General features: G+C 38.0%; 1 protein-coding gene across 1 annotated transcript in view; it reads right to left on the bottom strand.

Annotated features, from left to right (window-relative positions):
- Positions 1 to 3,480: 3,480 nt before the first annotated feature.
- LOC124131202 (receptor-type tyrosine-protein phosphatase T-like) overlaps positions 3,481 to 24,862 on the bottom strand; it is a 41,717-nt gene continuing 20,335 nt past the window's right edge. The window contains exons 13-30 of the mRNA XM_048395167.1: positions 24,218 to 24,326; positions 23,661 to 23,740; positions 23,162 to 23,358; positions 21,713 to 21,800; positions 20,986 to 21,059; positions 19,831 to 19,867; positions 19,376 to 19,473; positions 18,815 to 18,946; positions 17,312 to 17,466; positions 16,936 to 17,071; positions 16,293 to 16,439; positions 15,211 to 15,310; positions 13,878 to 13,951; positions 13,333 to 13,464; positions 12,587 to 12,709; positions 12,127 to 12,263; positions 11,624 to 11,759; positions 3,481 to 10,242 (exon numbers count right to left, since the gene is read on the bottom strand). Coding sequence (XP_048251124.1) covers positions 10,171 to 10,242; positions 11,624 to 11,759; positions 12,127 to 12,263; positions 12,587 to 12,709; positions 13,333 to 13,464; positions 13,878 to 13,951; positions 15,211 to 15,310; positions 16,293 to 16,439; positions 16,936 to 17,071; positions 17,312 to 17,466; positions 18,815 to 18,946; positions 19,376 to 19,473; positions 19,831 to 19,867; positions 20,986 to 21,059; positions 21,713 to 21,800; positions 23,162 to 23,358; positions 23,661 to 23,740; positions 24,218 to 24,326 — 2,027 coding nt within the window. The 3' untranslated portion in view covers positions 3,481 to 10,170. The remainder of the gene's footprint in view (positions 10,243 to 11,623; positions 11,760 to 12,126; positions 12,264 to 12,586; positions 12,710 to 13,332; positions 13,465 to 13,877; positions 13,952 to 15,210; positions 15,311 to 16,292; positions 16,440 to 16,935; positions 17,072 to 17,311; positions 17,467 to 18,814; positions 18,947 to 19,375; positions 19,474 to 19,830; positions 19,868 to 20,985; positions 21,060 to 21,712; positions 21,801 to 23,161; positions 23,359 to 23,660; positions 23,741 to 24,217; positions 24,327 to 24,862) is intronic.

The following is a 24,862-nucleotide window of genomic DNA, read 5'->3' as shown; positions in this document are numbered from 1 at the left end:
AACTTCCATATTTATAGGTACTTTGATGTCACTGTAGCCCTGGCCATGTAGTCGTGAAAGACTAAAGTGTCACCTACACCTAGAGGCCATACTTCTGGTATGTTTACTTATCACCACATGTAAATAGATATTATTATTATTATGTTTATCTATTGATCACGTTTTACACCACCTAAGAAGTATTTTGATTTGATGTATGCATATACTATATGTATGTATAATGTAATTCTAATGATGTAACATGTTAGGACGTATACATACCCTCCATATATGTATAAGGTAATCCTAATGAAGTATCATGTTCTCATTTTAATTGTCATAATTTACAAGATTCTTATTGAGTGTTATTGTGCATTTCAGGGTGTGAAAGAAAGGTTTACCACTCGTCATCTAATAAAACGAATCACACCCGTAGCTGTGTTTTTGACATCATTTATCGATGCACACACATATTCTGCTACAACAATGTGTGACTTGGCTGATTGTGTGTCATCGCTCTAAAGCAGCGTGATTCGTTGCTGCCAAACACTGTATGGCTACATAACGATTATCTAGAGATGTAAAGCTGATTATCGTTGTATACTAACTGAATCCAATAGTTCGTGTCTTTTTCAGAATACGTTATTTAAAAACAAAGAACAACTAAACACAAAAGCAACTGTGTTACTTGAACTTGCTACAATCATTGTTAGCACATTACAGAGAATACATATGTTACCAGTTTTAAAAAAGATGACAAGAACAATCAAAAGAACAAGAATATCACTTTTACGATGTAACGTGACGTCATACGTAAATGTGACAAGACCATGTCATGCTTCGACTGACTGCTTTCATAAACTACATTTGAGTTCATTCAAGCTTTTGTAAATTGCATACATGTAACGTTATGATCCTAGTAGAACTCATATTGATATTGAATGACTGGGGTACCTGCATGTTTTAAACTATATCTATATAAATCGCCTTTGAGAATCTGAAAAGAAACGCACCACTCGACTATATTTGTATATCATCCCAGACAATCCAACGTTCCTGGGCGTTACCTGTTTACGTTATCTCATGGGCGTGACATTATACGTGGCGACCTCGGATATCATAAGCATTCTAACATGAGGGTTTGGGGGATAGTCATTTTTTATGTCAAACGAGTGAACAGGCAACCTTAGATGCCTTTCTAAGATTAACCTCCAACGTAACTATTCTGTGTTTAAGTGATCTAGCTCTATCGTTTTCGGTGATTGAATAATATATACTTTTCTTAAATCTGTTGCAGAACCAATCATAGAGGGCTGGTAAAAAAGTCTGAGCCTGACTAACTTTCAACTATGGGCCATAACAAAGTGAGCTACTAGTAGTAGTACATTGCAAGTGTACTTGGTCTGTTGAGACCGTTTGGATATGAGTGACAGCCAGTTGAACGTGATAGGGGTCTAAATAGACACAGAAATGGAAAAGGAGAACCATGCAGTCATCAAGTTTTTGACTTAAGAGAAAAGTACTCCCCTGAGGACTCATTCATGACTGGGGATAAGTGCCCTAGCTATTCCACTCTTAAACTTTGGACAGCTATAGTTAAGGCTGGGAGAAAAAGCCTTGATGATGATCCTAGGTCTGAACGTCCCTCAACTTCCACCATTTAAGATTCAATGAAGGATATAGAAAACCCTAAACTGTCAGACAGACGTATTACCATTGATGAACTTTAGGAAGACACAGGTCTCAGCCATGGATCCATTGAAACTATTATTCATGAACATTTACAGATGAATAAGATATTTGCTCGTTTGGTGCCAAAGTTTCTAAATTCTGATCTTAAGGAAAAAAGAAGTAACATTGCAAAAGAAGATTTAGAGCTAATTGAGGAGGATTTTATCAAATTAAAAAAAAGATAAGTAACGGATGATGAAATTAACCAAAGAAATTCAAGTCTTCAAGATCAATGAAGAAAGTTATGTCAACTGCATTCTGGGATGCAAAGGATGTGAACATTGTTGATTACTTAGAAAGTCAAAAGACAATACAGGTGCCTACTATGCTGACTTGCTCCATCGCCTGAAAGATTCTATCAAAGAAAAGCGGCAATGAATGCTGACTGTTGGGGTTCATGACAATGCCTCTTCCTACTCCTCTTGACTTGCAAAGGATGCAATGCGACAATGTGGGCTCGATTCCTCACCCTCCATACTCGCCAGACCTTGCACCAAGGGATTTCCTGAACTGAAGGAAACCCTTTGTGGAAAGCGCTAGAACAACGATGACCTAAAAGCTGCCGTGAATGGGTTTTTCAGGGTGGCTTTAGAAAACCTCTCCCTGACTTGAATTGAAAAGCTCCATTATCGAAATGAGAAGTGTATTGAAAAGAGATTATGTTGAAAAATAAAAGTAGAAACACTTTCACAATTGTTGCTTTTATCTGTTAGGCTGAGAACTTTTGACCGGCCGTCGTATACACAATAACTTGAGCATTTACATTTGGAATTTGACGAAACTATACATGGTTTGTGTAGAGGGATCTAGGTCACCAGGAACATTGAATACTTTCCATGATAATACAAAATATTTTATGGTGACACGTATCAAGGACAATGGCAAGGTCATAGGGCATCTGGAAAGGGTTTAGTTGCTTTCGTGTTCCATAACAGAAATAATGTCATCACAAAGGACCTGCATCCGGGCTCTTAATCACTAGGTAAGGTTCTTTAATTTAGCATGATGTTGTAGTATGTAATGATAACCCACTGGACATGCCTTGTTTTGTTTATCATTAAGCATGCGTACATCCCTCTTACATAAACATTCTTTTTCACAATTGCTCTGAATAAACAAAACGGAAATGATATAACTACCCTAAAAGCTACTTAGGTATTACTTTAACACCTGCTTTTAGAAAACTATTGGCGAAAATGATCAAGAAAAGTACCAATTGAAACATGACATTTCCAACCTTCAGTTTGGCTTCCAGAAGAACACTGGCAGACTCAATGTACTCTACATGAGTGTGTCATGTACTTCAAACTGTTTGTAACAGTCCTGTGTAGTACTTGTTTGTTAATAATGCAAGACATGGCAACATGAACTGTTATCCAAACTTTTTAGTCTTGCTGATAATAAAGAATAGAGAGCTAGATTTTTGTAAGAGCTGTCATAATTCAAAACATGTCATACACATTTCATTATTTTGAATTCATATCATTGTCTCAATTGATTTTTTTGGATAGTCTTATGTTTGTAATTAAAGTTTGCACACAAGCAAGACATGCACAACCATCCAGTAGATTACATTAAATACCAACTCTGTTGCATTGATCACTGCGTTGTGTATTTCATTACTACCAGGTGTGACTACCCTTGAAGCTTTACTGATTCTATATGTGTATTGAAAATCTGATATACACCAACATTTCTCAAATCTGAGACTTGTGTAGATTCACTGATGAACATGACGCAGAATAGAATTGATAAAGATTTATTTCCGCAAAAAAGTATACATTTGTAAATGAATAAGGCTGTCGGTGCTGTCATTACTTCTTCCTTTATTACTTTCTCTTCGTGCCCTATCAAGCAAAAACATGTTTCTTTTGTGTAAGCAGCGTGAAAACCCAAATCCATCTCTGGTTTCTAAACAAGTGAAAATAAATCATTTACAAATATGTCTATAAGTTATCAAAATGTACTTTTCTGTTTTATATACAAATGTAAAAATCTGTTTAAACCTTTCTTAATTATAAATAACATAGACGACGCATTAGAGATTTTTAGCTTAACATTTCCCTTTTGTGATTACAATATAGGATAAAACAAACAAATGCATGATTGTAAAATGTCAGAGAAAATACTAAAACAGCATACCAACAGCAAGTAAGTAACACAATGTGCACTAAATAAACTGTTCCCAAAGTAAAGCAAACATTAAATCTCTGAAATACATGTACAACATTATCACTATGTGAAACTATAAGTATTGAACATAGTGTAGTCAAGCATTCCCATGTAGTTTACATACATGTTGAAGACAAGTGAGAGCATGCACGTCGCATGTCGCGTTTTACATACTTCTTGGACACACTTACAGAAATAACAGGTTTCTGTTCCTCCCGAGACATGGCAAGCGATTTACACACATCTTGCAGTATGTTTGTAAACATGGGGGTACCGTTACTTGTCAGGGCATTATCATATGCAGAAGACAATGTCCTGAAAAAATAACGTTACCATTGTTATAGCTAACGTGGATAGAATTTGTAGCTAATCCGAAAATGAACAAAACAGCAAACAGCTGCATAAGTTTAGTGGCTGCATAAACCTTAAGACGGAGTTCATTGATTTACAAATATCAACGTCATGGAACATAATTATAGGATGGCGTCACAAACAAACACGCCCTTATTATGATGTCACATAAGAATTGAATAATTAGCACCCTGTCGTTGGGGAAATGCGGGCTGATATCAAGTTACAGTGACCCGCAGAACATGTTGGCGTTTTTGTGATAATTCTATCCATTTTAACTACAATTTAGTGTGAAACACCTACAAATATGTGAAAATAACCAACATATTTGAAGATTATTTAAGAAATTCAGAGGCAATTTTTCTGAGAATATTCGGGACTATCTGCAGATGCCTCATAAACCCAGTTTAACTACGTTTACCAGAAACACAAATTGAGATAAGTAACTGGCATAATTCAAGGAGATTCACACATTCAGTGTCGATGAACACCACATATATATAATAACACTGTTTTGACATTATGCTTGGACATAATTCATTCAGATTCATAATGTCAATGTCGGTGTAAACCACCCTGACATTGTCACACAGCAAGGGCACAATTCATTCAGATTCACATAGTCAGTGTCGGTGTCAACCACCTAGATACAGTCACACCTCTGTGTAATAATTCGTGGAGATTCATACAGTCAGAGGCCGTGTAAACAACCCAGACATTGACACACTGCTGTGGTATTAAGGGATCAGAACGATCGGTGTCATTAGCTCTTATTCCATCTGTTTGTGACAGTTTCTGAAAGATACCAATATTGTTCATATCATTTTAAACAGGCCTGTGTTGATATAACATTTTGGGAAAATGATCGTATTGTAAATTTAAATTTTACCGGCGTGTTGACCAAACTTTTCTTGTTCTTCTATGAATTTCTTCCATATCACCCTTGGAAATAAGAGAGATAGTTGCAATTCACAGCATTTTGAGGTTACCCTTTCTCAAAAGTGTCATTGCATTTATCATTTAACTTGGTACAGACCTTGTCCAGCATGGGGGTCTGCTTTGAAAAAAGTATGGGTCATGATTAGTCACGTGACGCGTAGGTCATTGTAGAACATAGCCATGTCATTGTCTGTTTCTCAGGAATAATAAATTCCCTCTGTAAGTACACTGATAGAGATATGACAGTCATCCTAAGATAAACACATTTTTAAAACCAATTTATACTAAAATTGTTTAAAAACTTCCGTCATTGGCTTTCAATGTTTACTCACAAAGGCAATACAATCTTTGTTATTATTATTTTTCTGGTCCAAGCTCGAATATTTTCAGGCCACCTACATAAATCTGGTATATGACTGAGGGCGATCCTTAACAAAAATACACACATCAATATCAAAAATAGAATAGTCTTACAGTTATTGACTTAGCATCCCATTCGACCACATTCTCATACCATTATTCTATTTACGAGAGGTGGGTGGAACGTTCTGAGTCTAACTACGATGGACTGCGTTGATTGAGCTGGCTGCTACTTTTCAATATAATCCCCTCCGAGGTTCACACAATATCTCCAAAGATGCTGGAGTGCTTGAATCCGACGTGTGTAGAAGGCCCTGGCAGTGTAAAACTTTCTCCGCATCAGAACCGACGTCATCTTCGTGTGCATGAAATGCTTGTCAGACATTTCCTTCGTCAAGTTTTGGAACAGCTGGAAATCTTATGGTGCCAAACCTGGTGAATAGGGAGGATTTTCAGTGAATTCAAATCCAGAGTCATACATTACAGCCATGGCGATAATAGACTTGTGCACAGGTTTATGTCCCGGAGAAACAACACCCCTTCCACAACGTTTAGCCTTGAGCAGTTTAGTGGTCATATTGTCTATTAATGGTCTGACTTTTCGGGAGGTTGTCAACCAGTAAGATTCCTTTAAAATCCCGGAAAACCGAAGCCATCGCCTTTCCAGCTAGTTGAACAGACTTTGCTTCTTCGGATGAGACGTTAAATGCTTCAACCGCTTTGATTGTTGTTTAGTCTCTGTCTGACAGTGGTGAATCCTAGATTCAGCCATGGCTGCTAAGTACTCAAAAAAATCAGCTACGTACATTTTCAAGAGAAATGATGAACATGGACCGTTTCTGAGCAGGAGTCAGGAGTCCTGAAACCTAGCATGCTGAAACTGTTGTTATTTCCAAATCATTTTTCAGAATGTTCTAAACTCTCTCATAAAAGATAAAACGATAAAAAGTGTTGGCTGTGTGACCTGTAGTGTGACGTCGCCCATCCACAATCATATCATGTATTTTACCCCATCTTTTCTCAGTGGTGGCAGTTGAAGGTCTTCTTGATCTTTGATCACATTCGAAGCTCTCTCTCTTCCCCTCTTGAACTCCGCTGCCCACTTCAGTGAGAACTGGAGTATTATCATCTATTGACAACATGTTTGCGTGGATGGCTGTTGGAGTTAGCCCTTTCAGTTGAAGATACATGGTGAAAGCACGGTAGCTTATTTTCGTCCATTTCATTAACAGTCACTTAGTCCCTTTCATACTTGCAGAACTATGCTGCCTCGTTGTGTATTAGGTTATGCAGCCTGTACGCATGGAATGTATTGTACTTAAGACATGCAAACTATGCATCCGTGCTTAGACAGTTTTCAGCCACCGTCGTAGATATTCGGCTGTATAATCTATGTTATTTGCTAAATTTCGACCAGATCAATTTTTTTTTTCATGAAATACCCGTAGGCAGGAGTTAAAAATAAAAATGAACATAGTCGTCAAAATTTTGGTTATTTCATGTTACATATTTCAAGGGAGTATTGGCAACAAAAAGCGACAGGCCAGCGGGATCTGTGAATCATTTCATCACATTAGGCGGGGATATATACAATGTATTTCAAGCATATTATTTTAGAAAATTGTTTCCTATGGAATACTTTGCGAGTGTGCATGCTTATGCGTGTGTACGTTATGTATTATATCAGTGATGGGTGACATCACAAATCAGTTTCCGATTCCATGTCACCATCACGTAAACAGTATAACCTCTGAAATGAACAGTTATTATTCAGTAGATCTTAATGATATTTATGGGTGTTGCCTAATTTGTCATAGAATCTCGCCTGGACAGAACGTGTATGCGTTTTTACTCAGAACATGTATGACTATTAAACTTTATTAAGGAGATTTGATCGACAAAATGATTCATATGTGTATATGGTATTAAAATGCCCGCACTAAATAAATGAAACTTCCCAGAACAGGAACAGGAGCTTTCTCTTTTTGCGGTAGGGGAGACTAGTGGTTAGAGCTTAACTCAATGTGATGTTATCGTGGAATAATCTGACATAGAAAAGTACTTACTTATATATTGAGATAAACAGATGAGTACAAGGTACAAGATACAGTCAGTTAGAGCTCAACTCAATGTGATGTTATCGTGGAATAATCTGACATAGAAAATTACTTACTTATATATTGAGATAAACCATGGAGTACAAGGTACAAGATACAGTCAGTTAGAGCTCAACTCAATGTGATGTTATCGTGGAATAATCTGACATAGAAAATTTCTTACTTATATATTGAGATAAACAGTGGAGTACGAGGTACAAGATTCAGTCAGTCAGAGCTCAACTCAATGTGATGTTATCGTGGAATAATCTGACATAGAAAATTACTTACTTATATATTGAGATAAACAGATGAGTACAAGGTACAAGATACAGTCAGTCAGAGCTCAACTCAATGTGATGTTATCGTGGAATAATCTGACATAGAAAATTACTTACTTATATATTGAGATAAACAGTGGAGTACAAGGTACAAGATTCAGTCAGTCAGAGCTCAACTCAATGTGATGTTATCGTGGAATAATCTGACATAGAAAATTACTTACTTATATATTGAGATAAACAGTGGAGTACAAGGTACAAGATACAGTCAGTTAGAGCTCAACTCAATGTGATGTTATCGTGGAATAATCTGACATAGAAAATTACTTACTTATATATTGAGATAAACAGATGAGTACAAGGTACAAGATACAGTCAGTTAGAGCTCAACTCAATGTGATGTTATCGTGGAATAATCTGACATAGAAAATTACTTACTTATATATTGAGATAAACAGATGAGTACAAGGTACAAGATACAGTCAGTCAGAGCTCAACTCAATGTGATGTTATCGTGGAATAATCTGACATAGAAAATTACTTACTTATATATTGAGATAAACAGTGGAGTACAAGGTACAAGATTCAGTCAGTCAGAGCTCAACTCAATGTGATGTTATCGTGGAATAATCTGACATAGAAAATTACTTACTTATATATTGAGATAAACAGATGAGTACAAGGTACAAGATACAGTCAGTTAGAGCTCAACTCAATGTGATGTTATCGTGGAATAATCTGACATAGAAAATTACTTACTTATATATTGAGATAAACAGATGAGTACAAGGTACAAGATACAGTCAGTCAGAGCTCAACTCAATGTGATGTTATCGTGGAATAATCTGACATAGAAAATTACTTACTTATATATTGAGATAAACAGTGGAGTACAAGGTACAAGATTCAGTCAGTCAGAGCTCAACTCAATGTGATGTTATCGTGGAATAATCTGACATAGAAAATTACTTACTTATATATTGAGATAAACAGATGAGTACAAGGTACAAGATACAGTCAGTCAGAGCTCAACTCAATGTGATGTTATCGTGGAATAATCTGACATAGAAAATTACTTACTTATATATTGAGATAAACAGTGGAGTACAAGGTACAAGATTCAGTCAGTCAGAGCTCAACTCAATGTGATGTTATCGTGGAATAATCTGACATAGAAAATTACTTACTTATATATTGAGATAAACAGTGGAGTACAAGGTACAAGATTCAGTCAGTCAGAGCTCAACTCAATGTGATGTTATCGTGGAATAATCTGACATAGAAAATTACTTACTTATATATTGAGATAAACAGTGGAGTACAAGGTACAAGATTCAGTCAGTCAGAGCTCAACTCAATGTGATGTTATCGTGGAATAATCTGACATAGAAAATTACTTACTTATATATTGAGATAAACAGTGGAGTACAAGGTACAAGATTCAGTCAGTCAGAGCTCAACTCAATGTGATGTTATCGTGGAATAATCTGACATAGAAAATCACTTACTTATATATTGAGATAAACAGTGGAGGACAAGGTACAAGATACAGTCAGTTAGAGCTCAACTCAATGTGATGTTATCGTGGAATAATCTGACATAGAAAATTACTTACTTATATATTGAGATAAACAGTGGAGGACAAGGTACAAGATACAGTCAGTTAGAGCTCAACTCAATGTGATGTTATCGTGGAATAATCTGACATAGAAAATTACTTACTTATATATTGAGATAAACAGTGGAGGACAAGGTACAAGATACAGTCAGTTAGAGCTCAACTCAATGTGATGTTATCGTGGAATAATCTGACATAGAAAATCACTTACTTATATATTGAGATAAACAGTGGAGGACAAGGTACAAGATACAGTCAGTTAGAGCTCAACTCAATGTGATGTTATCGTGGAATAATCTGACATAGAAAATTACTTACTTATATATTGAGATAAACAGATGAGTACAAGGTACAAGATACAGTCAGTTAGAGCTCAACTCAATGTGATGTTATCGTGGAATAATCTGACATAGAAAATCACTTACTTATATATTGAGATAAACAGTGGAGGACAAGATACAGTGAGTAGAAGGAAGGGAAGAGTTTACATTATTTGGACCATAGGCCTTCTAGGTAAAAGCATCTCAAGGCTTCCGGAAGGTTTTCGGAAACCTATCTTTCCATGCTGTGACACTGTTAACACGTGTTGGCGTAGATACTGGAATCCCCAGTCATATGTTGGCGTAGACACTGGTACCCCGCGTTACATGTTGGCGTACGTACTGGTATCGCGTAGGTACGCCTTCACTAAGTCGTAACATAACTTGTACTGGTTCTGGAAATAGAAGAACAGTAAAGTAACTCAGTTTGTTGTACTGTTGTTTCGTCAGACAATAAAGGATATTGTACAGTGCAATACAGCAATAATATTTGATAAACAAGTTTGATTGAACAAGGACAATAATTACACTCAATCTCGGGCTCGACACCTGAGACTCAGCAGTCTGAATATTTAAGGAACACAACATTGAATGACAGTTGTGTCTCTTCATGCAACTATGAATACAAGGCTTAGTATTGATACCGGGAGACACAACATATTTCCAAAATCTGAAAGATTGTGTACATATTGCAACTTAAACAATATCGAGGACCTGTATAATTTCACCTTTATATGGCAATCCTTAAAAGACGTTCGAAAGCAATACCAATTAAACATGTTATTCGAACATCAGTCCAACAAATTATTCGCCTTATGGCAACCTCAAATTATCAAGATTTAAAATCTGTTACGTCATGTTTCAAATATGCCTTCAAAACCAGAAATGTACTGAAATGAAACGTGTGAATCCATTTGTAAAATGATCCTGTACTGTATTGTATGCACGTAATGTATTTGGGCCTAGGGCCTTTCATAAATAAACATTTGAATTTAAATAGTGATAAATAATATAACATATTAATCACATTATATACAAGGAATAACCATTTCATATGTACTCATTCCCTCATGTGAGAAACGCATATAATGTATTATATATATATAAATGCTTTATGTCTAGAGTAATCGGAGTGTATATCAACCTTGATAGTTACATCATTTGAATGAAAATAAAGTTCTAACAGTCGCGTTTTGAAGGTGACATCACATATTAATGAAAGAGACTAAGTTTTAAGGACTACGTTGACATTTCTCACATTTATACACCTATATGACACAAAGTTTATTCTTAAAAAAACTATATTTATAGCACCGGCCATTCACATAATTTGTATGTATTGATGCTTTATATCTAGGGGGTAGTTTTAAAGTCTCGGCTCAAACATTTCTTTTGAAGTTGACTCAGCATAGATAAATGCTAGTGAGCTCAATGTGATAAAACTCGGGAACTTTAGTGCACCAACATGAACATCGACCCAGTTCTAGTTAATACAAATTGTCGATGCAAGAAAATAGCCATTTAAAGTCAGTGATGATGCCAGGTGTTCGCGAAGTTCAACTCTTGTGACATGGTTGTCTTTGTTCACTGTTTAGACTTATATTGCATTTTATCATTGTTGAAAGGTGAAAAATATGCTGTGTTTTGAAATCGCTAAATCCAACATCAGTATATGTGTGCATCAATATTCAGATGTAAGGATAACATAGCTCTACTTTGAGAACAACAATAATCCCATAATAGTCAACGAAATGATGCACAGACATGTTTTCTTACATAGGACTCGATGAACTGAGGTCTGATACACTGAAGTTCCCGGATGGTCAGGTAGATGTCTGCTTCCTTGTCAAGTCGGAGTCTGGTGATGATGTTGAGGGCGCTGCAGAACACTCCACACAGTCGGGCACCGTCACTGTTTAGGGTCAAGAAACATAATTGCAGTTACATTCTTCAAAGAAAAAAATATGTACGCGTTTTTGTATCAAACCAAATATCAACTTGGTGAGCCATAAACAACAACTGGAGTGCATACAAGTTCGATCTGTTTCATCTTCAATGCATGTGATATGCGGATAATTCTGCACACAAGCTATCGTTGTTCCAACATTCTACTAGGATACTACGAAATACGCCGATTGGGGCCATCACCTAGTACTTTCAAACTATGAAGCGGGAGACATTTTAATGTGAAACGGGAGTCGTATCAATGGTCAACATAATTTGGGGGCTGGGCTAAAGAAAGCACAGTTGTAAAGGGTCGAGATCAGCCTGAAACATACGGGCAATGTACAAGTGTCTTGTGTTCTTCAGAACAGCCTTGTGTTCCAACTTCATTCACAAAGTCTAGGATTGGTTCAGGAGGTCCAGGAATCTGTGATCTCAGATTAAACACGCGGATCTGTTGATGTGTGTTATCCTAAAAAGAAGACAGGCTATTAGAGAAGACCAGAGATACTTGACCAAGATAGTGTTTATTGACATGAGCTTTTAGAGAGGAAAGTGTTTAAAGACCCCAGTTGCAAATTAACTGGTTTCACGACGTGTCATCTTTATCCCACACCGGCTCGATCACAAAAATGTTGTTCGATATCAGATTTTGTCTGATCCTATTAACTATTAAAACAGGATTTTATTAAAATTGTACGGGGTGTACAGTGAAATCATGCACCAATATCACTATTCCATTACTCCCAGGGGCATTATGTAGGTCAACGAATTGGCCGGATGATGTAGCACTACCTGTTCCCGGAGAGCCAAGTTAAGCTGCATCTCAGTAAAACTGTCTCGGGATGCGTCCACCTGCAGTGTGGTGATGCGGAACGGTCCTATGTTCAACGTCTCATTCTGTCTTGGATATAAGGCCTTCAAGGTTAAAAAAAGACATAATTCAGTAATATATATATATAAAAACATAGTCCAGATATTAGTGCTTGTCAAAACTTCTTTATCCACACAAGATCTTTCCCGTTCAACGGCTCTATAGGTGTAATGAAAACTTTAACTTACATTGTAGTCCTAGGCGACGCATGATAGTACTATTTGTGGCGTCATAATGCCTATGATATATAAAATTCTATGTTTTGTATCCTATGATATATATATATATATATATATATATATATATATATATATATATATATATATATATATGATATGCTTGCATTGACTACTACTACTACTACTACTACTACGATGACGACTATTACCACTACTACTACTACTACTACTACTACTATCTGTGTCATCAACAATCTGATATGCATCATGGTAGTCTTTCTTACGTTTTATTTCAAGCATACAAAAGTCACTTCGATAACAACACGATCATCAAATTCAATTGATTCTATATGTGATATTTAAATGCAAACAGCAGTCAATGACTTTTGAACGTCTTCGGTAAAGATCCCATTATACATGTGTACAAAAGGAGCCTAATAGATACTGGTCAGGGAAATCTGTCGTTGTTATCCATGTTATTCATGTACCTGATTGTCCTCCATATCCTGAAGACACACGATGGTGAAACAGTCATGGTCATATACCAACCTCCAGAAGTCTACAACAGTCTGTGCCAGCGGTGTCTGAGTTGCTATCAGACCCAGGGGCTGTGTTGAAGACTGTAACCGAGATAATCAACTACAGGCGTTCAAATTTACAATGAGTCAGTCAATCAATCTCTATTCCTGACATCGGCAGGGTCATGTTCCTACAGTGTACTGATTACTCACATTAAGTAGATGGGGGGTAATTGAGAGCCCTATATTATAGCTCGGTACCAAGATTTCATATGTTTATGATATTAGGGTTAGGTACATATCGGTTGAAACATTTTGAAACTTTCCAAAATACAAGGCACGCACATATGAACATATCTCAATTATCATTACTGAATTTGTTGTTTACATTTCATTTCATGCAGTAAAACATAATGATTGACAACTTAAAGCGATTCCTCAAGTTTATGACATGAAAGTTATACTTGATCTGTTTTTATCATTAATAGATAAGTAAAAACATTCGACATACTTACTGGTAGTATGACAGCGTTGATGTAATTATTGTGATCTGCGACAGGAGTTGACAAAAAAGGCCGGCCCCTGTTCACTAGAATCAAATGATAGATGCAAATACCAACTTTGAACATAACCCATAAATTATCTTTAGAATAACTGCCTCATATTTGGGTGGATGAAGCAAATGGTACTAAATATTTTTAACATGTGGATTCTCAAAAACACAAAGGATTTGCTTGACTTTTTGCAATCTCAGGAAAGGCCTTTGTTACGTAACTGTATGTGTGGTCACCATGTTTTGTATCTATATTTATAGTTTCAGGACAATTTTTCAAAATTGCCATCTGAAGTTTACTGAGATAACAGTATGTGAAATGCTGGACTTCCTCATTGATAATATCAATGTAAAATTTGGGGGTAAAACATTGAGGCAAGAAGTGGGCATCCCCATGGGCACCAATTGTGTTCACTCCTTGCGGACCTGTGATGCATATGGACCAGTCTTCCTACTCGAAAATGTCAAAACAATGTAATTTGGCCAAGACGTTTAACTTAAGCTTCGTGTATATCGCTGATCTGATATCTTTCAGTACCCATCAAATAGCCAATTCCCTTCCACTTACTTACCCTCCTGAACTAGAAATAAAAGAGACCAGTGAGACCGTCTCATCTGTTTCATAGTTAGATCTATGCATAAATATTCAAAATGACAAAACACTCCCCACAAGACTGTATGACAAGAGGGATGACTCCAACGCTCCAGTAGTCAACTTTCCTTTCCCTTCATGTCCAGCAATATTCCAGCAGCTCCGGTCTTTGGTGTTTACATTTCACAATTTGTTTAGATACAATCGAGCATGCGCTTTCTACCACGATTTCGTCGTACGACGCTTGCTCAGAAGTTGTTATATCAATGTTACAACATTCAAGGCCTCGGTAAAGTTTCCAAAAGCTTTTATGGCAGCCATGTGGAAGACATTTCCAAATTTGACGCATCCGTGACAAATATGATGTCCTATTTTGACTTGAACCACATGTTCCCGTGTTTTTTCAGGTAAACACTTGACTTTCCTTTGCATGTGTTGGTGATGGGTGCCACTGGTGGGGCAGGATACGCTCACCTTTTCGCGAACCCCTGGTATCATCACTATTTAACAGTGATTCATAAGCACTTGCCCATGATAAAGTCGGAATCGTAAATCGATTTCTTTTGAATATGGAAAGGGTTTTGTCGCTTTTATTTACCACGACTGCTATTTTCTTTAGCATCTCTGTGGATTAAGTTTGCTGTAGGCACGTATACAATGGAGGTTTTTAAGACGTTATCAGCAAAAGAGACGAAATGCAAACCTGGTACAATATCCTTGTTTCTGTTTTTGCTGATATTATCTGGCAGATAAGCATCAGATGCCAACTTCTCTGGGATCTCCATCTTCATGGATTCAAGAGACTGATCAAACAAAATATAGACACGTCATAACATCATGCGTAGGAATGCATCTTTACAAAAGAGTGCTTTTGTCATGGAGTAATGATTGAGATAGAGGAAAAGCAATCGACTTCAAGAAATTGATAAATGCAACCTAGGAAATGGGGTTTTACTATTTGTATTACAAAAGATTGATGAGGCCTTGTGTTTTCAGCTTTCATACATATCAGGTAGTGATTCTGGCATCCCTGATATTTTGAATGAATAAATGCTCAAATATGGATATTGGCCATTTGTGTAGAAACACAATACATGTTTTAGCACAAGAGAAAAGGAAAACAATACCGATGTCAATGCATAAGTGGTAATTTAACCATATTTCTGGAAAGGTACAGAGATCAATCTACACATATAGTTTCACATTCAAAATAACCACTGTTAGATCCATGGTGTAGATCATTATACTTTACTAAACAAATTGCTACGGTTGGTTTCGGTCAGTGGGTACATAATGACAACAATTAAAACGAGTTGTAGTGCTTTTGATGGACCTTTTCTATACTAAGTTGACTTACAAACGCACCAATGTTACATGTATTGTTCACTCTGAGGGATTTCGGATGTAAACACAAGCTTGTACATAATACTTGTCATGAGGGCAAAATAAAATGGGGATCGGTTGGTCATGCTCTGTGACTCGGCCGATTGTTTGATGAATAAACGAGTCGGTTGTTGAAAATTGTGTCAAAAACTAAGTCCCCTGCCAATTTGAAGTTTTACAGTCCGACGTAAACAACGGTGATCAACAAACCAACATATTCAGCTCAAACACATAAATGCATACCAAATGAGTCGCTTGACTGTAAACTCTGACTGTAAACGTTCACATGTGGCGCAACATTTACGATATCGTGCGCAACATGTTCAACATATTCTTCTTTCAAAGCAAACTATACACAAACATAACAAGGAACAGTTTTCTGTCTGTAGTGATAATTCCCACCTGAAATTGTTTGTTCATCTCCATTTCCTGTCGTCTGGTATATTTCAGCTCGGTACCAAACATCTTCTCAAAGTCGGACAAAGTGTAGAGCGTGCCCCTACTCTCTATGGCTTCCATGACAGACTCGTGGACAAAACGGTACTGCTCCTATAAACACGGCATATTTGGCTTTCATTCAGTCTTCATACAACAGGCAACGCGATACACTGTGCAGAGTTGCGTCCCTTGGGCACGCCAGAAACCTATGATTGTGGGTTCGAATCCCGGTTCCCCCCCAGAATGTTTCTAGGTTTGTCAGCACCATACCCGTGCTCGTGGGTTTCACCGAACTGCTCAACGTCTGAGACCTGCATCACTTCGGGCTTTCCTCCCACATTATGCTCACACGCTGTGATATAACTGGAATAGTGTTAAAAGCGGCGTTAAACTAACTCACTCACTCATACAACAGTTGCAATATTCCTAAAGGTTCCAAAGCTCAATAATGACCATGACCATGCATGATATCCCTATTGATATTCCTCAAATACTTTGCATGTATGGTTCATCGTTCTTCTTCACACAATCCTTCAAAATCTCTCAACCATGTTAAACATTATATTAAACAGGACGAAGAGTCATTTTGTGAAGAATGTGTCCTTACCACAGTCTGCACCATGTTCATCCTCGCCTCTCTCATCTTGGACACACACGAGAACACGTTCACTTTGTTCAGAGATTCTGCTTCATCAAAAAGGTTGTCCAGAGCAATGAATGTTCCCGTCCTACCGACTCCAGCGCTACAAATGCAGTGAAAATACAACTAGTCTGCGATATGATCATTTATTTTCTGTACAGAATCGGAATATTTACTGGATGATTCTGATTTGTGACATTGTTATGTAACATAAGAATACACGTTACAATAATTAATTACGAAATCGAGTAGCATTGAATCTATTTCCTGCCATTTGTTTTTGGAAATTGATACGTTACGAGACTATTTGACATGTGATTACACACGCATGTATGTTTTGTACCTGCAGTGAACTACAACAGGTCCGGTGATGTCCTCCTCTGATGACGTCAGACTCCTGCACTGCTTCCAGAAGCCGACCAGAGCCGGCGCTGAAGGAACATCGTGGTCAGGCCAGGACGTGAAGTGAAGCTGGGTCACTGTCCTCTTGACAGAGGGCTTCAAATGAAGATATGAACATGAACATATATTTAATTTTACCCATAACGATACAGGACATAATTTTATTAGGTGGTCGACGCATATTGTCATTGTTACAGTCGCCAACAAACAACTGATGCAAAATGCAGATCACAAAAGGGCACATTCGTCAAAACGAATCAATGTGCAAAACGGGATCATTGCAAGTGCGCGATCTACATAAGTGACTCATGAGAACAAGTCCTAAACAGAAGCGTTGGGTTTGTGTTTACCTGTCCTCTTTTTCAATGAAATTGCACAATAACATACTGCAATGCCGCGACTGACTGAGGTAGAAAGAAAAAACACCATCAGTTGCTTGAATCAAGGTCGGCCATAGCAAGTGCGTGTCATATATCCCAAAGCACCAGCACGGGACTCTGGAATCGTAAACAACACGGAGGGACAACATGTACCCGTGACATTACCCTATCAGATCGATCAGGTGTGACCGCCATAGCCCCGTGCCGCTTCCACCGTGTTAGTCATCTACGGCAAACGTCCACCACCACATCCTCTGAAACATCCGCCTACGTGAGGTAAAGCTATATAGGTGTCTTTTGGAAGGCCCAACATTATTGACTATGACGTGGATAAATGTGGTCCAACGAGTTTTTTCTTCGTCGTTCAGATGGAAGATATCGAGTGTATGTAGACAACGACGTGAACGAGAGATTCGGCAGTAATAGTATAATGGTGTGGGCAACATTCTCGAATAATTGCAGGACCAACCTGGACCAGCAATGTAACGACACAACGGTACCGATATTAAATACACACAGCCACACGTCACTCCCAGTATGGAGAACTCAAATGCCGTATTCCAGTACGATAATGCCAGACCACACACAACAAGACGTCGTATGCTTGTTTGTTATCATTCAGCAATTTAGTTTTTATTTGTTATAATCAATAGATATACTTTGTAACCTGTATGTATTTAAGATTGCATATGAACTATATTCTGTAAACATATTGTTGGTGTACTCCAAAAAGAAATAAAATAGTAAAAAAAATATATATATATTTCAGTTACAGCAGCACATGCTAACTTACAAAGCTCTATGTACAACTACATTCTTGAACAGTGTGTGCCTTCCTAGTTATGAGTCAGTCTACGACTGCGTGTAAAGTTGTTCATGCTATCAGTCAATGATTTACAGTCAACAAAAGTCCCTCACAGATTATCCCCCAGTGATTAAGTATGCCCTGGTGTAATGCTTCAGTACTTCAGTCATGTCACTGCAAGCTTAATGGTGAATGTAGGAACACAAAGACTCATCTGACAGAAACAATACTCCTATCTGATGAAATCATTTAGAACTACCTTATTGGAATGCTGAACCAGGAACTTCCTGGTGGTAAAATCCGCCCTGACTGTTGACAGGAGTGGCTTGATTAGGATGTTTCCACATTTCTTGTCCTTCATGCCATCTGGCCAGTACAGTTCACACTTTTTCTATATAAAGACATAGGGTATGATATAAACAGTAACATGCTAACAATTTACACACTGAAACGCTTCGAAAACGCATTATGTCGATCACAAATATGTCAAGCAATAATGGCGATTTTATTCTGATTCACCAATATTACATTTGTAACGTTCTGCGACTGACTTCAATCAGCAAAATGTGTTGTGCTGATGTTGAAACCCGACACTATATCCAAAGATACAATAACAATAGCTGTGTTGATATAAAACACTGTGCATTATTAGTGTTCGAACTGAAACAAGTTGTCTATGGATGACAAATATATCGTGAAACATGAACATTGTGTTATCAAGGCTTGTCGGATAACATGCTTGTTGTAAGTAATAATACTATGAATGAAAGGTTTCTGTTTTATTATTCAAAGTGAAACGGATAATCTTAAAGGGACCTACCCTGTTGAGTTCCATTACCCTGGTCAGCATGACAATCTGTGACACATTCTCTTGCCATATCATTCTCCAGAAGTCATCCACAGTTACGTTATTTGGTCCTGCAATATGGAGAGTTTTTATTCACCTTTTCGCGTGTAACATAACGCTCCGGCAAATCAAATCTTTAACAATGTCTTTTTTAAAAAGGGAACGAGTTTTACGCCGTTGTTAGCAATATTCAAGCAATATCACAGCGGTCGAAACTAGAAATCGGTTTAACACATTGTAACCATGCGGGGATTCGTACCCTGGTCTTCGGCGTGACGAGCGAACGTTTTTAACCACAAAGCTCACTTACAAATTAGGTCTAAAGTAACGGTCTTTTATTCTTTTATAAAATTCAATTACAGTATCGGTTTATCATTTGGAATATACCAGTATTTTAAGGCAGGCAGAATTCATTACGTAGGACATACCTTGAGCAGCTATGAACTTGCTGCTTTCATGAAAGCCCTGAAACAAATTAACTGTTATCGAAACGATTTAAAAACTAAATAAGCTTTGAAATGGGTGTGTCATGGTGCTACCATGTAATATTAAAAATATCACACCAACGACAAACGTTCGTTTCCGATGTAAATTCACTAATCCAGGTGCGCTTTCAAAAGTGAAGTGTGTCATCGATGAGATATATATGATAATAGATATACATTTTCCAATATGCTTTTCATCCTAAGAGTAAGCATCTTCCCGAGTTAACTGACTTTAAAAGTCCCGTTTCAACCCTTGCCGAACTAGGCTGGTATTGTGGAGCTACATTTTGGCTGGACTAACGAGTCTATGCATAGTCCAATCAAAATCGCGCACCGAAATCGAAATCCGGTTCGTAAAGTGTCATGCAGATTTCGCTCGACTGCAAGATTTGCAAGGCATGTGCACCGCTAACTCGTTGTTAACAGATACTTTCTAAATCTTTTCATGCTTTTAATCAAGGTGCTCGCGTGATTTGATGCATTTCGCGATGTAAGACCCGTTTTATCACAATATAGATCTTGATTATCGATCAGATTGTCCTGACCAGGCGCAACCATTTTGTGTGAAGCAAACGCAAGTGATACGAGAGGTGGAATTTGATTGGTCGATAGGAGAGGTTTAGAAGGAACATAACTGCTTATAGCCACTGGTTTCGCTACGATCGAGCCCAGTAATTCCCAGTAATTCTTTTTAAGTCAGTTAACTCCCTCGCCTCGGGAAGATTAAGAGTAAGTAAAGAGTGAGTGTCGTTTTACACCGCATTTAGCAACATTCCAGCAATATCATGGCGGGGGACACCAGACATGGGATTAACACATTGTACCCATGTCGGGAATCGAACCCGGGGCTTCGGCGTGACGAGCGAACGCGTTCGCCACTAGGCTACCCGGCCGCCCACCATGAGTAAGTAAGGTCCCAATAGAAAGGTTTACATTTATGAAAATTTTTATATTTAGAAAAAAGTCACAGCCACTATGTGTTTTGCAAACGAATTAATGACTCATGAATAATGTTAATATGTTTCTTCGGAAACAAACCCAAGCTTTTATCTATAGTGGCCCAGTAATCACTAGAGATTCTCAACAGTGATAACTGACCTGTAGATAGCTGGCGTGGATGTAGTCACACGTAGCGTCACCATCAGGGGACAGGACAACTCGACTGGCATCATCTGTTATAGGAATTCCAAACACTTAATGTGGGTGGAAGTTTAAGAAGCATGTCACATGAATTGCTGTAAGTATTTTGCTGACAAACGAAACATCAGAATCAGAGCAAATATTCAGGGCCATCTTCAGTTGGACCAAACTACTTGCGAATCCTGACAGTTAAGGTGCGCCACTCTGTATTCATACACAGAAACTGATAACATTACAGAAACGTGCAGACTGAATCATGTTTGAACTAGAATATCTTTACTTTATGCACATTGTTTTTATTTATTGTCTGTATTGTCCACTAAAGGGACCTGTCCTTATTCTAGTAATCTCGTACCTTTATGCTTTTGTGTCATTGATAATTTAATTAATTAACCTACACATGGTGTCATTTTGAAGGTGTTGAAGTCGTTAGTTTGCATAGGAAGATATGTCTGTGCAGGATTGAAAAAACAAAAATTCAACCTATGAAATGTTGTTTGTGTACACATGAATACATCATGTACTTACATGTCACACTTTCCCCTTTTTAGAGATTTGGAAATCTGTCTTATAATGACATTCAAATAAAAACATTTACTTTTATTTCCATCTAACTATATCTTCAAATATAAGCATGGTTCTTAATAAAGTAGTATGAATAATATCGGTATAGCAGACAACTCACAGGGAAACAGAGCCAGAAATCTGTTTCTCTTCTTATTTTCAGGTTTCTTCCCCTCCGTGTGCTCTGCATTCAGTCCATGGTGTAGTAGCTTGTCGAAAAAATGAAGTACACGTACAACCGAGAGGAATATGTAGATAATATTCCATGCAAAATATACCCTTCCAAAACAGAAATGCAAAGCCAGATTTGTGTGAGGTAGGAAAATACATTTATACGAGGAACCGTACAAGGTATTGAGCCTAAATGTTGTGGAGAGAACACTTGGTGATTGTAGTCATTTCAGATATCGGTACATGGGAAAATTCCAAGAGGACGGTCAGCTACAACCAATAACGCGTATGTACCCCGTTGGAATCGAGGCCCTGGGGAGAACATCAACGTTGCTGTTGTGTAGACAGGTTCCTGTGATCCGTGTTGTATGCGGTCGAGCGTTGTCCTGCTGGAATACACCGTTGCCGTTGGCTGAAAATGGGAGCCATCTTATCGTTGAGCCGTAAGACTGCCCTGGATATGGATCAAACCTGTCCTGCCATGATGAGAGATAGACGTCCACATCATAACGCTACCCCCACCAAACCCCACCAGTTTCCGGCGTAACGTTCTCCAAGGCTGTAGACTGTGCTCTTCCATACTCTCGACGGAGGAGAAATCTTGATTCGTCGCTGAACCAGACATCTCTCCATCGGAGTTGAGGCCATACCCTGTGTTGACGACACCAAAGGAGTCGTTGTTGACAGTGTTGTCGACTCACTGTGACGCGTCGAACAGGACGTCTTGCTCGAAGACCTGCTTTTCTTAAACGGTTTTGTACGGTCTGGTCGGAGATTCTGTGCAGTCCGGGCATTTGGGATGCGGTTGAGGTGGCTGTAGTCGTCCTTTCACGTAGGTGGCGCAGTCGGATGTAACGATCTGAGGCGGGGATGGTTACTCTTGGTCGTCCCGACCTTGGCCGATCACGTGTTGACGATGCTGTTAAAACCGATCCCATAGCCTTGTGATGGTGTTTTCCGCTATACTGAAAATCCTGGCTACAGCTGATCGGGACTCCTCTGCCTCCTCGCGGGCTATGACATTGTTTCTTTGCACTTCTGTTAATCTTGGCATGTTATTGAACTGTCATTGTTCGATTGACGCAGATGCCAAGCAACCAAAAACCCCGCACTTTAATACCGTTCATAGTGCTGCTGCACGTGCAGTACGTGCAGCTCCATGGCCCTTTTGAAAATGCACTGGGTGCGTGTTTCCAAATTGTTTGCATGTCCGTGTTATGATCATTTTGATCCGGGAAACTTGTCACTGACACTATAACACATTAAACCTCTTCATTTATGGCCGCAAATATCCGTTTTGCGTTTCTTTTTTGAAGAGTATATCTGGTATAACCTGTTTTGCGTTTCAACTTGCATGTGAAATTCAAAGTTTATCTTTTTCTATCTAAATTATTCTGACCTTGTATTCGTGCTCGAATCCGTCGCTTGCCAGTCTCTCCCTGACATACTGCATGAGTCTCTCCAGGGGAACAGGGGCTGGGACGACGTTATAGTAGGGGTCCGAGTTCTCATACACGTTGTCGCCGGGAGGTTTGGGTTTCTTTGGTGGCTGAACAAGCTTTGTGGACTGCATGGATGTAGATGCTGTTCTTTCGCCTAAAACACACGTGACATCGTCATATTTCATAACAAACACATTCATGTATTACATGATAGTATAAGTAGCAGACTCTTACCTTTAACCATTACCAGATCTTCATAAAGGCATCAATGCAAAGAATCAACGCATTTCTATATAGATTTGAATAAGTGAGTTTGTTTTGTGCATTTATTAGATATATTCCAACAAAGTAACGCCACATTGACAAAATACCCGAGAAATGAGAAATGACCCTTTGTGTAACAAACGAACGCTTTAAATACTACGCTATCCAAATGCAAACTTTCAAACAACTCACTGGACGCTGCACTGAAGGAACTCTTAATTGTATCCTCCTCCAGTTGTTGTTCCTTGTTAGGTTTCTGTAAACTCCTTCTTCTAATAGTTATCAAGATATATACATAAGCTAATAACGAAAACCAGAAGTTCAAAACATAAATATGTAATCAGATACTAAATATTTAATGAAATAGTTGAACTCAAACACAAATGATAGAACCTTTGAAGACGTTGAGTTACCACTTTTTTTCACATTATTCTTTTAATTTGTGAGAAGACGAGGTTCCTTTGAGCGTAATGAAGACACACAACTGCACCTACACATATACACATTCAAAACCTTGTTCAAGGTAAGAGGCATTCAGCTGGTTTCATATATAACTGACCAGTAGTATCATCAAATGTAAACACAAAATATTGTCCTATCACGACATAACACAGTTAATTCATAAATACCATTTGGGATTACGTTAAGAAACTAGTTAAATCTCATTTAACTCCAGTTTTCTGCTTGGGTATACGATGGATGGGAAACATCTGAGAGTGTCTCAATAGCCTATGATGTTGAAGACTGACCGTCGTATGTAAACCAACACAGCGACGAGGGCGGCAACTGAAAGCACTCCGATTACAGCACCTACAGCAGCTCCAGTCACAGATTGTGATTCTTGTTTGTTGCCCGTCGCTGTTGATAAAGGAAACTATTATTGATCAATAAGGATATTTTGAAACTTATCACATATTCATAAATATGAATTAGCATTGTTTCTGATTGATTAACACAGTACCTGCCAGTTTTGCATTTTTGCATATTTTTGAAGTAATGAAAACGCTTATTCTACGTTCTTTTTTAGTATACCAACCATTGTAAAGTAGATATCTTTATGTATAACTTCATTACTAATAATTTTCCAAGAGAAAGGTGATGGGTACCCATTTGTTTGGAAATTTTATCGAGACCGATTATTGTCTGGCGTTGACGGTAAATACCTTCACGTATTGCATAAGAACAACTCTACTACAGGTTGTATGACAAAAGAATGGCATGCAACATTCCAAGACACCAGAGACATTTGTGCAACCTGAGATACACCCACTGTCACTAAATATACAACACTTTTGTCTGTCGTACTGTGAGGCCACATAAACATAACTTGGTTCTCATCATTTACTCACTTTAATTGTTCAATAGAAAACTATTGCATGCTAAGTTCGAAACCC

The sequence above is a fragment of the Haliotis rufescens genome, unplaced genomic scaffold, assembly GCF_023055435.1.
Source record: "Haliotis rufescens isolate VD_foot unplaced genomic scaffold, xgHalRufe1.0.p SCAF_14, whole genome shotgun sequence".
Taxonomy (NCBI): domain Eukaryota; kingdom Metazoa; phylum Mollusca; class Gastropoda; order Lepetellida; family Haliotidae; genus Haliotis; species Haliotis rufescens.
Note: the sequence above shows the minus strand (reverse complement) of the source record. Positions and strands in the feature narration are given on the sequence as shown.